General features: G+C 37.8%; 1 protein-coding gene across 1 annotated transcript in view; it reads left to right on the forward strand.

Moving 5' to 3' along the window:
* TMEM135 (transmembrane protein 135) overlaps positions 1-16,397 on the forward strand; it is a 175,627-nt gene that overhangs the window by 141,835 nt on the left and 17,395 nt on the right. Inside the window, exons 7-8 of the mRNA XM_063305905.1 lie at positions 11,705-11,746; positions 14,514-14,660. Coding sequence (XP_063161975.1) covers positions 11,705-11,746; positions 14,514-14,660 — 189 coding nt within the window. The remainder of the gene's footprint in view (positions 1-11,704; positions 11,747-14,513; positions 14,661-16,397) is intronic.

The raw sequence follows: 16,397 nt of genomic DNA on the forward strand, positions 1-16,397 counted from the left end.
GATGATCACATAACTGTATGTATCTAACCTGATATAAAAACAAACTCAAATTTAGATCACTTTGCTTTCATCCAGTAGTGAATCTGTATGGACCTTAGCCCTGTTGACAGAGTTATATATTGTCATGTTCATTAAGGAGATATCCAGCAACTGAATCCAATGAACCCCATGGAAAAGAATGAATATTTTCCATATGTGAGGAAGATTCAGTGGTTCCTGCTGAGTGAATAACAGGAAATTGTTTCATAGCAGCCCCCACCCTTTTGCTGCTTGGAACCTATGGCAGTGAACCTCTTCACTGTATAACTGTAGAGGAGATTAATCTGGAGATTGCTATTTCCTTTAACAACTTTTTAAAATACTGATTATTATCTCAGATTATTGGCATGAACTTTTTTGGAACTCCATTTTTCCTCTACTCAAGGCTACTTAGGATGATGATGGTAATTTGGTGAGAAAAATCTCTCCACTTCTGCATTTTGTTCTTACTGTTTGAAATTTCTCTGTCTTCAAGTCCAAAGATGCAATTCCTAAAGTGATAGATTGTAAGTTGTGAGATAAATTGAAAACCAGATACAGTTAAATAAATTACTATATTTTAAAAACAGCACAATACCTACTGATCTAGCTTCAGATTTAGTAATGTTTTTGTAACCCAGGATAAAGTGGCATTCTCTGTACTAATCAGCACAAAATCTCATTTGGGTAGCATTTAGTCCAAAGTTGTGAAACATGGTTCTGGTTCAACTTCATTACTAACCCATCATATAGGTCACCATGGAATACTTGCCCCAAATTTTAGTCCAAAAAGTCCTTCACATCTTGGATTTGATGATGATCATATTCTAGTTTAGGAGAGGTTGTTGTTGTTTATTCGTTTAGTCGCTTCCGACTCTTCGTGACTTCATGGACCAGCCCACGCCAGAGCTTCATGTCGGTCGTCAACACCCCCAGCTCCCCCAGGGACGAGTCCGTCACCTCTAGAATATCATTAGGAGAGGAAAGTTTATCAAATGAACAGTAGCTAAAGGACTTCCTGTGCAATCCAAGCATATAATCATGTTTTTTCTGCTACATCATATACCATTATAGTTGTTGTAGGAGCAGAGGATATGTTGTGCACTTTAGTTGACAAAGCAGCACATTGATTTGGTCAATCTAGATTGTACAGCATATGTGTAGACTGCTCTCTCTTTTTAAAAGTCATGTTGTCTATGTATTTTTTTCATACTGAAAGTCCCTAATCAGAGCTACTTCAGCCTTAAATCAACCTTCATGGACTTCAAGTCCAAAGCAATATGTATAATGCATTTGGGGGACTGAAAGAACAGCAAGTCTTTGTAAGCATAATTTGGAAAATTTGCTGCAGTGAATATTTTTGCAAAATTTTAGTGATGGTATATGCTTCTCTGTGAAAATTTTAATAACTGGGCTCCTTCATAGCCTTATATACTAGCATCCTTAAATTATCTCATTCTTCAAAATAGAGAATATTAACCAATATTTTTTGCTTTTGCATTACATTTATGAATAAGTAGAAATTACTTCAAGTTTACAGAGAAATAGTAATTTCTATTAGTATGTAAATTCCAGGATAATGTAAATATAAATAATGAATTATGGGATAAATAGGCAAAAGGAAAAGTAAATTAGAATTGATACAAGAAGACAATACCAGTTTCAGATAATGCTGACTGCTGCTTTACATGCCTGTAAACTTGAGGGAAATCAAACGGTTAGTTTAAAATATAGTTTTCTCTGTTTAAAAAGACCAGGCCCAAGGCAACCTTGGCTTATTCAGATTCACATTTTGCTGTGTTGTACAAATAAAACCTCTGATTGTAGTGAGACTTGGGACAGGAGTGATCTTTGTGGTTCTGGAATCCAAGTTTGTGTTGTGTGTTTGTGAAGTAGGGGGATTGGTCTTGTGACAATGGAAAAGGGCTTAGGAACCACTCTGTCAGCCTTCCTGGGATTTCTTGAAATTTGTGTTTTCAGCAGGAAAGAAGAAGCAAGATTTTAGTTCCTGCCAACCCTTTCACAAAATAGAGACCAGACTGTTGACTTTAAAATACACAGCTAAATAACAGTGGAAAGTCTGGTTTCTAGATTACATTTTAAATTTCATTTCCATAGCCATTTTATTAAGTTCTACATGTGCTGTGATGTCTGAGACTTTTCTTCAAAGCTCTCCTTGAGTCCCCCGATGGTTTGCTGTTTGAAGATAGAAATGAAATCTTTGTTCAAGATAAGTGAACAACTTGTGACTATACAAAACATTGGATAGTTTATACGGGAGCACCATCACCGACATTTATTGCAAGCTGTTTTACTGCTGTAAGGATAAGAAAGCAATTTGTGTGTGTGAAAAGGGGAAAAGATTTCCTTTGCGAGGATGCCAATTCATATATTCCTGGATGTATGCAGACCACCCAGGCCACAAGCCCCTCATTTATTCCTCTGAGATCTAAATGGATTCAGCAAAAGCTTGATATCTTTGTTCCATCCAGCTATTGTTTCTGAATCTGAATGTCTAAACATGGTTTTCATTTCTTTTCCAGCATGTTCTTTTAAAGAAGTTTGGTGGGAGGAGATGATTGACTATAAAGAGATAGCTAGAGTGAAAATTTTTACATTTTACTAGCCTGCAGTCATGGGCTACTTCATTGGCATTTCCTTGCTTGTGCAGAGTCAAGATTACTATTCATACTTAGGATGCTTGATTTGGAATTAAGTTGGATACTAGGCAACACTGTATGTAATTTGATTTTTTTTGCCAGGAATTTATACCTTGAACTGGAAACATCACAAGTGGCCATATGTACTGTGTTGATGGTCTGGTAAAAATTTAGAGCAGGTAAGGTCTGTAGGAAAAGGGGCTGTAGGAAAAGTACCCTTTGTTGGGGCTCCTTATATGTTGCTTGGGGTGATGCCAGACAGCTGGATCTAAGCACCAGCATCTGTCTGTCTGTCTGTCTGATCTGTCTAATTTATATAGCTGCCCATCTCACTAATGGACTCTGAGCCACATGCAATAAAACAAGAAGAAATCTTAAAAAATCATTAAAATAATTAATAAAATATAAATAAGATCATGAGAGAATGCACCAAAATCTCACATACAATGCAGCCATCTCATGGGCTCCTCATTAGCATTGGATCCCCAGGCCTGCTGAAAAAAACACATTTTAAGGAAGGACAATAGGGTGGGAGCTATCTCACCTGGGGGGGGGGGATGGAATGATGTTCCAAAGGGCAGGCACCAAGGCAGAAAAGGTTTGTCTCCTGGGTCCAGTCAGATGGAACTATTTAGCAGATGGGACCCATAACATGCCCCTGCTGCCAGACCTGATGGGACAGGTCCCATTTATCTAGATTTTCCAAGTGGTTCCAATACAGAAATTGCTTTGAATTGCAGATTATTTTTTCAAAAGATATCATAAGGCAGTAATCAACATCAGACCACCCAGGACGTTGTAAGGTGCCATAGGATGCATGGGTTCATTCTGGGCTTGATAGCAGATCTATGTGTACTGTACAGAAGGATGGTGGCATGGATCTTTCATTTAGTTTAGCTACTCAGAGATGCTACTGGAAAAATAAAGTAGTGATCTAAATGGGCATAATGAAAGGCTGCATATGTGTTAAAAAAAAGTTTATAGTTGCATCAACATGGATGTTAATAGACATATATTGGAGTTGGGTGGCTAATAAATTCAAATAAAGTAAAGTAAAATAAAAAAAATGAAAAGACGGATGGATGGATGGATCTCCTATAAGAATAGGCCTGCAGGAGTTGCCAGATTGTTAACAAATTTTATTCAGAATTGTTGTAATATTACAGATACAAGCAACCATAGACAGATCTAAAGATCTGTAGCTATTGAAGCACCTTAAGGTCAAATGTGGAAAGATAAGATATAAACATTTTATTATTTAATTGCTATGCATTTTATATTTAAATGTGATTTCTACTGTAGAAACAACATCTCATATATATTCAACTTTCTGGAAACTTTACCTCTTTTGAAATCTAGTGTCCTCCTAAACAAAGTTTCCCAGGTATATCATAGAGTAAGTTGCATAACTCTTACTGAAATTTCAGCATCTCAATTGTCACATTGATACTCTTTCTAAATTTTGATATTAATTTGTACTGAATTGCTGATCTTTCAAAAGATTTTGCTTATATTTAGTCATATTATGCACACTATCTCAAAGTAAATTAAAATATATTTTATCCATGTGATTGTGTTTATCTCTGAGGGTAACTCTTATATTTACAAAAGATTCTGTTTATATTTACAATATAAACAGTAAGTTTTCTTTTTCTTAAGAGTAATTTGGCATCCTTGTGTGTGAGTGAGTCTGTTTCATTGGAGAACATCAGCAGTGAATTGTGTCTGTGTGCTTTCTCAATTACTGAAGTGTCTAGCAAATAATTACAAAGGTTTTCAGTGAAGGAGTAGGAGTCCTATCTTTCTTATGTGATTGATTTGAGGGTAAAGGTTGTGACCTTTAGGGTTGAGGAGATTGTGGTGTGTGTAATAGGGCGGTGGTCTTATCAGCTAGTTCCATTCAGTGTGTGCTTTCCTGTTGAGGCTACAAAGCTAGTAAACATCGGTTACCTGGGATGTTAATGTTCTCAGGAGGGTTTCTTTGTTTTTGTCGCTTGTGAAAGTCTTGATCTGTGCTTGAGCCTAATTCCTCAAAATCCTTTTTTGATATAAGCTCCTTTCAATGCCTCTGCGGCACTGGAGGATTGGACTGTTGCAAAACAGCATTATTTTATATTTGATATATTGTCTCTATTTAAGCTGGATTCCAGCTGCTCCACTGTTTTCTCTTTAGGAAGCCTACTTATGGGATAGAATGGACAAGAGTAAAGAAAGATGATGAAAACATATGCTAATGAAAATACTTTTATTTTATTTTTTTCTGGCTGATGAACTTTTTTTTAGAAGTGGGAGAATAGTGACAGATTTGGATTTCATTCCTGTTGTAATAATTTGCATTCCTTCTGAAGACATTTTGGCAAGGTCAGCTCTACCATTAGGCTGAGTGGGATGTTGGGGGTTGTGGGGAGATCCTGAAAGGTAGCTCCAAATCTTTTTGGAGATTTCTCTTGATTTTCCTGTCTATTCTACTTCACTGGAGGACAGATATGAGTGTACTGCATAGCTGTCTTGAGAACACTGTCTCATTATCAAAGTTGACTTACATTTCTTCTCCCAGTCCCAGTTCATTTCTGCAAGTGCGATGAGAACGAGGCATCATTTTGTTTTCCACAAGCAATAAAATATTCCTGGCTGCCTTTTTGCATGAGAGCTTTCTTCTGAACCATCCTTGAAATTGTCCTCAATATATATATTTTTTAATTTTGAAGAAAAAAAATAGTATCGAAGTAATTTTTCTACAACCAGTTTAAGTTTCTCATTTTAAAATATATACACCTTTTATTTACTTTTGCTTAATGAAATGATGAAATAAGTAACTTCAAGACTTAATTGAAGATACATGATTGTAGACAGATACATTTTGTTGTTGAAGTAATAATTTAGCATATTGTCAGGCGTGCTGTTTCCAAAGAATGTTCCCTAAATATAGCTGCTTACTCATTCAGAAATTAAAATGTCCACTTAGAAACAGACTCCTATTCACATGTCACAGATGATTTGTAACATCCTAATCCATGTCATGAATCCCTTCGTTATTCTCAGTATCTCAGATGGAGAATTCGCAAAAAAAAAAAAAAAAGTTATGCTACCTATGAGAAATAAACCCCTTCATTATTTGAGAATCCTATTAGTTTGAAGAAACAGGTTGAGAACCAGCACTGTGTAGTGATGTTTGGGGTTGGGGGTGGTGGTTCAAATCTGTTCTCAGCCAAGAAACTTCACTTCATTCATCCAGTCTTAACCAAATCAACCTCACAGGACTGTTGTGAGGATAAAAGAGGGAAGGAAGAAACTCATACTGGCTACCCTAAATTCTTTTGAGAAAGGAGGCTGGGATACAGGTGTAATAAATAGTATTTATGGAATATAACACTTGCAACATGCATGGTTCTTTTCTCCAAGAAAAGGGCATCTTTCTCATATTTCATCACAATCATAGTGAGAAGTTTATTTCCTCTGTCGATTTCCACATCTGTTTGGGGCTGTGTCCCATGGCATACGTATTCTATGGTTTATTTAATATTTTCGTTTCTTAGGTTTTATATTAACTGCTGAAATAGTTTTGCCCTCTCTTTCGATCTGAAGATTCTGAAGGCTGTTAACAGTAAAAAAAATCCTGAAAGAAAAGGAAGTATGGCAAGCATTTAAAATCAGCAGGAAGTTAGTGTTTCACAATTTCATGCAGCCACAGGCCATTATAGCTGGGAATTATGGGAGTTAATGTCTTACATATATAGAGGGTTCAAGTTAGACAAGTCTCAAGTAAGATAAACACAATTCCTGCTGGAGTGGCAAATCTTTGCACGTAACCAAGATTGCAACTTGTGCTATTGCTAGCTCCACGGACAAGAAGCTTACACCAGGCATGGTGGATGGCTGCTCTTGTCCTCACCCCCAGTTCCTCACCCTTGTAAGGGCTTCCTCAGTATCCAGATGATATGTAGTACTCCGTCACAGTCCAGGAGGCAATGGTGGGAAAATGAAGAGGTTCAGGATAGCCCCGCCCTAGAGTCTCCCAGGTTATTTCCCCTGAGGTCAGGTAGAGTAGCTTTAGTCTGGCAAGACTCTGCCTATATGGTGTGAGCAAATAACTGGAGTTTGAATGGACTGACTCTTCGTTGTTCTTAGGCTGGGCCTGACAGTTTGTTAGCTAACGCAGCTGTAGAGTGCTTCAATCTAGAATGAAAAATAGCATGATGTTTTTCACCCAGGGATATATTTCATATTCGGTAGGTAACTTCAGAAAATTTCTTTGTGCCCCAGTGGAAGAATGGTATTTCAAAATGAAAAATAGACTCCAGTAAAATGTCAAACAAGTCCTGTTTCTTTCTACCCGTTCCCCTTATCTTCTGTGTTCTGTTTCATCTTGCAGTTTGCATTGACTACTTGGTATATGGTTTCTTTTTAAATCTTAAAATAAGTTGGCAAGACCGATCATATTTGGAAGGATTCTCAATTTCTCCTCTTCCCCAATTTTTCCATTTAAAGGAGGACCTGGAAAACCCCAGCAAATCATTCTTGACTGATTGTTTCCTGGTTCTTGCTATCAATTGTTTGTGTTGTCAGAAATGTTTATATTTGAATGTTAAAGCATGACAGGAAGGAATTGGATATTTTTTATGTCATGATCGTTTCATTGCAAATGAAAATAGTTAAGAAGGTCAAAATAGCTGTCAGAAAGCAAAATACAGGGCAGTTCTTATTTAATGTTTCTTAATTTGAACAAATTTACAAACTATGTACTATAATGTATGCCTCCTGTCTGTGCAGGTACTAGAAATACTGTTATATCCTGAAATGGCTGTGTGATAAGCCTCCTTTCAGCAATCGATTCTTGCTGGCTCTTCATGCATCCGTACAAACATCAGTTCTGAATGTCCACAATGCAGATTTAAAATGTCAGCAGTTGACTTTCATGTTATTTATTGAAATGGTTGACAAACTCTGACATTGCTTTTAATTTGCACCTCTTGCCCTGAGTGTAAGGAGCATTTGCCTGATCTTGACAGAGTTCTACAGTATAGCTTTAGACTTGCTTAGTTTATATTTGTTTGTTTAGAAAATTTAACTGCTGCCTACTTCTTTAGCCACACTCTGTGTATCGCAGAACAACAATAATTGTTATTGATTATGGTAGAAGAGTTCTGACCGCTAAAACTTTATCTCTGAAATGGCATATTTTAGAAGACATAGGAACATGTGCAGGTCTTTCGACATGACATTTATTGTGAATTTCCCACTCTTTCTTTCATAATCGGAACAGAATGGAAATGCTAACAATAAAAATAAAAAAAGGACATGCTTAGAGCTGCGCTTTCCTGAAAATAACCAAAATTATAACTTCCTTATAAGAAAAGTTACATTTTACTTTTCTAATCCTTTTTCTAAAATTACATTTTCTCTTACAATGCTTGTAATTTTCACTGCGTGTGATGCTTGTTGTTGCATACTATAGTGATTAAGCCTCACCAGAGGAGTTCTAGACAGTCACCCTCTGAATGAGAATTTTTGAAAGGTTTACAGCAAGACACACCAAAAAATGGAAAGCTAATTGGTGACATTTAGCCCTACAAAGTGGTGTGGAGACCTCTTGCCTTCACTCACAATGGGGGTGTGGAGAGAAGATTAGTACGCCCACATTCACAGCACAAGAGCTATTAGTTTTGGTCTGTGGCTAGACACAAAATGGGTAGATCTCCTTGGCATGTTGAAGTTACTAGAGGCAAATATAGCTCCTGTAAGCAGAAATGTGTATATGCAGCAGCTGCAGATTATACTTGGTCTATGTCTATGTATCCTTTGAGTGAGGAGAGTTAGCAAGTCTTTTGCAAGTTTCTTTCCACTCCACCACCACCCCTCCAATTATGGCTATATTTAGATAGTATCCCTGTGGCCCTGTTAGCTGGTCACCATGGGGATACAGCTTTTTCCTGTACCCTTTTGTGAAGCTGACTTGCTTGGTCCATCTGTATTTGTTGTAAATGTGTCCCTTGTCCTCCATCTACATCTGGCATAATGCTTCTCTTGGGAGGGGAAAAACTGTTTCTAAATTAAATAAAGGAGCATGGAGTTGGATGATCTTCAGATATCTTAGAGACATACCATTTTATAGATGTATAGCACCCTGCTTTTTTACTTTATTTAATATGTGGAGCAGCTAATATCAATGAAAAGAAATACAAGACAGTCAAGCTGCTTTGGAAATCCCTCTCTTATGTTACTTCTAGGGTGAAAATCATAAACCTATATAGTTCTCCTCCTCTACCTCCATATGATTCTGATGAATAACACTTGGCCATTTGTTAGGTTTCTAGGTACCTGTGTCTGGCTCATAAGCCAATTTCAGTTTCAGTTTTCTTTGAAAGGATGTGCTACCCATGAGCCATGCTGTCTTTTCCACAATTTGCCAACTGAGAACTTCACTTTCGTGGAAGAAAGTACTGGCAAATTAATTGGATCTTCTCTTAGTGGTCAGGAGGGATACTGGGCTGAGCATATGGCTACATGACTTTCTGTAAGAAGAAAGTGGGTGTTGGCATGATTTTAAAAGATGAATCGATCTCCTGAAGGTACAGATTTCTTTGTCGATTTAGCAAAGCCAGAATCATTATTTTGCTGATTCAAATCATTGCAAGGCTAAGCCATGATTTCAGCTTCACCCTAATTTTCAAGCTAATGGGAATTTCTTGAAATATAGGGTTTTTGTCTGTACTACAGACAAAGCAATGTTTGTTAACTTAGTGGTTGACTGTGGACTGAAACTTTTCATCCTGATTCTACACTTAAAATAAACTCAGCAGAAGTCAGTTTTCCAGATGTGTTGGAACTGCAGTTCCCAACCTGGAAAGTGCCAGGTTGGAGAAGAATGACTTGAGAGGTGATGGCAGCAGCCCCAAACAACTGACAGCTTTTTGGGAAATACAAAATTGTAATGTTGTAACAGCAAATCATAGCCTGATAAATTATTATTTGCTCAGGGCTTACATATGCCACAGACACACTTTGCCTCAAATCTATTACACTGTCTTTGGAAAGAGTTTAGTCTAATCTTAGATATTCTTAATCTCATAATAGAACTACAATTTCAAAGTGTCTTGGCTTGTTACGGAGTAAAAATACCTTCAGGGTTGATCTTTTTAACTCTTACTGATGTTATCAGAGCAAAAACCTTTGACAGGTTTATTCTTCTTACAAATGACATTGCAACTGATAGGGTCCTGCATGCCTGCTAAAGAAATGTAAGTCTTACTAGGCAACATCTGGATGTAAAGTTTAAAGGTTATTTCCCCTACAGTACTCTGAAAGATACCTGTGGCTCAGCAGATGTTGCTGAACTGCAACGCCTAACATCCCCAGGCATCATAGCTAATGAAATTAAATTGGAATTGAAATCTAGCAAGATCAAGAGGACCGTAAGTTCTCATCTCTGGGGTATAGGGTTGCAATGTGAACTGATTTGTATAGGAATGTGTCTCACTGCGTATCAACAGACCGGCTCAATTTTAGAAGGATATACCAAAAGCAGATACCCACTAAGATTGCCAGCTGTTTATCTTATAGGGTACATGACTAGAATCAGTGCCAGTGTGTATTAAAATGAGAACAATCTGGACTACACAGTCCTTTTCTCATCTCACAAGGGAAGTTAGATAGTTCCCTTTCATTTTATAGAGAAGTTTCTTTTGTTTCCTAAATATTGTTGTGTGTTTCCAGATCTTTCCCAAAGCCACAGCTCCTTTTGTTTCATTTATTTATACACACACACACACACAACACACACACACACAACCACACACACACAACACACACACACGTGCTTGCGTGTGTGTGTGCAGAGTTTTGCGGACGAAATTAATGTCATCTTTGTGCCTGTACACACAGGCACAAGATGGATTTTGTTTAGAGATTCCTTCCCAGATTTTACATGTTTGTCGCATAAAAGACTTTTGTTTAATTAATTATGAAAACTGATGTTGATACTACACAATGCGGCAGATGGTGGTCCTTAACCCGCATACCTGATTATTCATGCTGCTAGCAGGCAAATCCCACAATAAGGGTCACAAATTGCACACTACACCAGCACTGCATGAACGTATTCAAGTAACTTTTAAGTACCTGTATCAGCTGGAGCTCTGTTGGTTTAGTGGCCTAGTACACTGTGCACACCGGTTTGTATTTACATTTGTACTCTTTCTTTGGTAATTGCCAGGGTGATTACTGAGGGTGAGTTATGGACCTTCTTTAGGAGAACACTCATGTACCGTATACGCAATATTTTGTTAATGCTCTTGACATCTTCCCTTTAAATTGTTGGCTCAGTCCATCTCCATAATATTTATTATATACAAAATGTAATTATTCTTTGTCCCATGGGAAAAGTGGCCTTTAAAGAGGAAATCTGTCTTTGAAGCATGTTTCCAGCTCTCATAATTGGTGGCTAATGTACTAATGTGTACAATGTCTCAGAGAAAGCTGCCAGAGTAAATGTCTGTCTGTGGTCTAGCTAAACATTAGATTTATTAGTTTGATGTAATTTTCAGTGGAATTGCTGCTGATTAGAGACACCTGCTGGCAGAATTGTGGAACTATTTGGCAAATGTTGGAATGGAAATCAAAAATCTTTTTCCAAAGCTGGGCTTTGCTAAAACTTGCTGAAGCTGCTAATGTCATTTGGAATGTTTTTTGTACTCCTGTTTGCATTACACGTATTCTCGCAAAAGCTTTAACGTACAACAAAACCAGAGTAACTGCAGACATATTATCCTAAGCCAGTGTTTCTCAACCTTGGCCACTTGAAGCTGTGTGGACTTCAACTCCCAGAACTCCCTAGCATGCTGGCTGGGGAATTCTGGGAGTTGAAAGTCCACACAGCTTCAAGTGGCCAAGGTTGAGAAACACTGTCCTAAGCTGACTGACTGGAAGTCTGTGAGAAATAAGTTGTAAGGCTGTGATGTTGGAAATTGTCTCTATGGTGAGGTTGTTCTTGGTTACTCATAACTTTGAATATGTGATTTTTATTTCAGAAGCAAGGATGGTTTGAAAGGATTTACATTCTCAGCACTAAAGTAAGTGAACCCAAACAAGTCCCTTCTTTGTAGCCTGATCAACCTAGATAGAGTGAAATTTTGTGCGAATTTAAATCTGGGATGCACAACCAACAACCCCAGGGCAGAATGTGGCCATCCAGAAATGGAGAATCAGAGCCCTGACAAAAGTTGTCGTTGAATTGTAATGCGAATGTCATCAGGTGAGAAAGCCTCTGAAGACATGGTTAGGCGTAGCAGTTGTATTTACTTAATGTAATGATAGATAGATAGATAGATAGATAGATAGATAGATAGATAGATAGATAGATAGATATCTGTTCAGTCATGTCCGATTCTCGGAGACTGCCTGGACAACTCCCTGCGGTTTTCTTGGCAGGTTTTTTGGGAGTGGTTTGCCATTGCCTCCTCCTTAGGGCTGAGAGAAAGTGACTGGCCCAAGGTCACCCAGCTGTCATTGTGCCTAAGGTGGGACTAGAACTCATGGCTTCCTAGTTTCTAGCCCGGTGCCTCAGTGTAATGTTAATCGGGTTTAAATTAAATGAAATCAGCTTTAGTTTTCCAGTTGTGTGTATTTTTTTGGATTGCCTTTGTGTCACTGCACTTAGAGAACAAGTGGAATCCTCAGTCCAAACAAGATTGTGGATCCTTGCCTCAAACAGGGGGAAATAAGGTGGTATGCAAAACATATGAATTTAAGTTTCTTCTCAAATGATGGTGCCCAGGCTGTTCCTAAATTTTCAAAAGACAATGGATATCCCTTTTGGGGATTTCTTTTCATCGATATTTTGTAGGAGAGGGCTACAAGTCCAGAATTTCATTACTATGTTCTGGCTACTCATCTTCTCTTGGTTACCTCATTCCCATATTGGACAGCCACACTATTTAAAGTTATGACTCCACACAAATGTGATTAAACAAAATAGAAATTAGTATTTGTATCCATTTCATATAGAGAGAGCCAGTTTGGTGTAGTGGTTAAGGCAGACTAGAAACCAGGAGATGGTGAGCTCTAGTCCTATCTTAGGCATGAGAGCCAGCTGGGTGACTTTGGGCCAGTCACTCTCTCTCAGCCCACAATGTCAGGCTCGGGCAACAAGCCGGTCAGTTAATTCCTGTCGCAACCAACAGATCAACGTTCGTTTGATTGGAAAAAAGCGGATCCTGCACCTGCAGGAAAAATGCTAGGAAGAAAATGTATGTATGTATGTTTCATGTATAGAGAAATGCATTCTGTTTTTACTTTCCAAACTCTCCTCGATTTATCAGTGACACATTACAATAGAATATTAAATCTTGTAATAACGAGCAGGGTTCCCTGTTTTTTAAAAAAATAACACATCATTTCAGAATGCCATAACTATGTAAATCTAACAAGCTAGGCAGTAAGCTAATATCTTAAAAACCTTGCCATAAAAGTTTTAAACTGTAAGTATCCTGTCTTGTTGCCAGATGTACAAGCTAGGTTTAGAAAAGGCAGAGGAACTAGGGACCAAATTGCCAATATCCGCTGGATAATGGAAAAAGCCAGGGAGTTTCAGAAAAAACATCTATTTCTGTTTTATTGACTATTCTAAAGCCTTTGACTGTGTGGACCATAACAAATTGTGGCAATAATAATAATAATAATAATAGACTACTCCTTGCTTGTGTGGACCATAACAAATTGTGGCAAGTTCTTGGTAGTATGGAGATACCAAGTAATCTTGTCTGCCTCCTGAGGAATCTGTATAACGACCAAGTAGCAACAGTAAGAACAGACCACAGAACAACGGACTGGTTTAAGATTGGGAAAGGAGTACGGCAGGGTTGTATACTCTCACCCTACCTACTCAACTTGTACACAGAACACATCATGCGACATGCTGGGCTTGAGGAATCCAAGGCTGGGGTTAAAATCGCTGGAAGAAACATTAACAATCTCAGATATGCAGATGATACCACTTTGATGGCTGAAAGTGAAGAGGAACTGAGGAGCCTTATGATGAAGGTGAAAGAAGGAAGTGCAAAAGCTGGCTTGCAGCTAAACCTCAAAAAAGCCAAGATTATGGCAACCAGCTTGATTGATAACTGGCAAATAGAGGGAGAAAATGTAGAAGCAGTGAAAGACTTTGTATTTCTAGGTGCAAAGATTACTGCAGATGCTGACTGCAGCCAGAAAATCAGAAGATGTTTAATTCTTGGGAGGAGAGCAATGAAAAATCTCAATAAAATAGTTAAGAGCAGAGACATCACACTGACAACAAAGGTCCGCATAGTTAAAGCAATGGTATTCCCAGTAGTAACGTATGGCTGCGAGAGCTGGACCATAAGGAAGGCTGAGAGAAGGAAGATCGATGCTTTGGAACTGTGGTGTTGGAGGAAAATTCTGAGAGTGCCTTGGACTGCAAGAAGATCAAACCAGTCCATCCTCCAGGAAATAAAGCCAGACTGCTCACTTGAGGGAATGATATTAAAGGCAAAAGTGAAATACTTTGGTCACATAATGAGAAGACAGGACACCCTGGAGAAGAAGATGATGCTAGGGAGAGTGGAGGGCAAAAGGAAGAGGGGCCAACCAAGGGCAAGATGGATGTATGACATTCTAGACTCGTCCCTGGGGGAGCTGGGGGTGTTGACGACCGACAGGAGGCTCTGGCGTGGGCTGGTCCATGAAGTCACGAAGAGGCGGAAGCGACTGAATGAATAAAGAACAAATCCTGTCTTGTATGAGAAGCAATTGCATTACGTGTTTTAAAAGGCAGTGGAACTCAGGTAGCTAATAAATGTGTTTGTGTTTTCTTACCAGATTCATTGTAGGGAAAGAAGAAATTCCCACCCATTCATATACACCAGAAGGAGCTTTTCTAAAGAAAGAGAGAAAAATAAAACACTGCAAAGAAATAACACAACAAATGAATTTTATTGCTGCAACAAAGAAATTGGTGGACAATATGTGAGTGCAAAACGTTTATTCTTTGTAATGTCTGTTTTTATGTGTACTTCGCCTTGTGTAAATTGTAACTTTGCACTGCCTGTTTTTTATACTGACCCCAATATTTGTGCTGATTACCTGAGTTGTATACACACCTCTCCCTGTCTCTCTTACACAGGAACACATTCTATGCATATTTACATCTTTCCATTTATTCATACTTACTTCACAAATGTCTAGCAAGCATTGCCTTCTTTAGAGCAAGTAGTGACTGTTCGTGCACATGAACAATTTCTTGATTTCCTGTTTTTCAGTAGTAATGCCTGAAAAGATCACATGTTGTTTTTAAATTGCTTTTACAATTCCTTTTTGCAGTTTTGTTTTATACTTGATTGTATTGGGAAGCTAGAATATAATGAACTGCCTTAAACGCTGAGAAATAATCACTAAATGTTTTAATTAATAAAAGTGGCAGCTGGTTGCAGGAAGCAAGCAGGTTATTCACAGCTAACCTTTCTATTATAAACGGTACACAAAAAAGTTAACAAGAAAAAAAATACAAGATAAACTATATAGTTATAATTAAATATTAAACATGTTCACAAAGAAGAAATAAATACAAATCCATAGTGAAACCTACATCAACCAAGTGATCTTTAAAACCAAAAGGTGATCTTGCCAGGTGGTAGAAGATCAACAAATCTAATACTAATGTGGCCTTTTTTGGCATGGAATTTCATCAAATAGCTTTGGTCTCACATGCCCATCAAATGGGGCTCTGAAGATGGCCGGGCAGAGAGAGGAGTCACTCCCAAGAGTCTTAAACCCAGTTAGGCTCATCAAGACTCAAGACTGTGATAGAATCACCCAGCTCCAAGTCAGACTTTAGGTTACCATCAACACTTCCAATTATATCAGCAAATGCTAGGTAATGAAACTGCTGTACTCAGGAAATCACATTCTCCCTAGAACTGATCCCAGTCAAAAGTTTGTCAAGTACATTCTGGGCTGGCTAAAAATTTTCTAACACTTCTTTAAAAGTACTCCCACTATTATAGTAATATAATATAATAATATAATATAATATAATATAATATAATATAATATAATATAATATAATATAATTAATATAATTAATATAATATAATATAATATAGAACTAATATAGAACTAATATAGAACTATTATAGACCAATTCCAATATAGTTCAGTCATGGGTCATCATTGCCAGAACAGATCTCTGAGAATGGGCACAGCTGGCATACTTCTCCAAACTATGAATACCTCTACCTCCACAGCCAGAACTTTGGCATCTAGGTTCAGGATTAAATCTAGGAGCCATCTCCAAATTTATAATCCTACCCAAAACAAATGGAATCTTTGTTCCTTGGATTAAGTTTTAATTCCTTCCCCTTCATTTGTCCATTGACATCAATCATTGATTTAGATGCTGAATAGCTTCTTTGGTTTTAGATGGAAAGTTAGATTTTAAGTTAGGTCTTTTAGTTAAAAGGACCCATTTGGTCTTCTATAAACTGCACAACTGGCTCTGAAGTAGAGTGGAGGACTGGCCAGTAATGTCTTATTCTTGCTGGTTTCCATAGCAGAAGAGAAAATACGTCAGATATATTTTACTGTCTGAATTCTCAAGATTCCTGGTGCCTGCCATATGAGTAATGTAAAGATTTTCATGGTATATTTCCTTGAGTGAATGACCCTGTGAAGTACAAGAAATAAAAAGAGACCCAGTTCTCCAGA

The sequence above is a fragment of the Candoia aspera genome, chromosome 5, assembly GCF_035149785.1.
Source record: "Candoia aspera isolate rCanAsp1 chromosome 5, rCanAsp1.hap2, whole genome shotgun sequence".
Lineage (NCBI taxonomy): Eukaryota > Metazoa > Chordata > Lepidosauria > Squamata > Boidae > Candoia > Candoia aspera.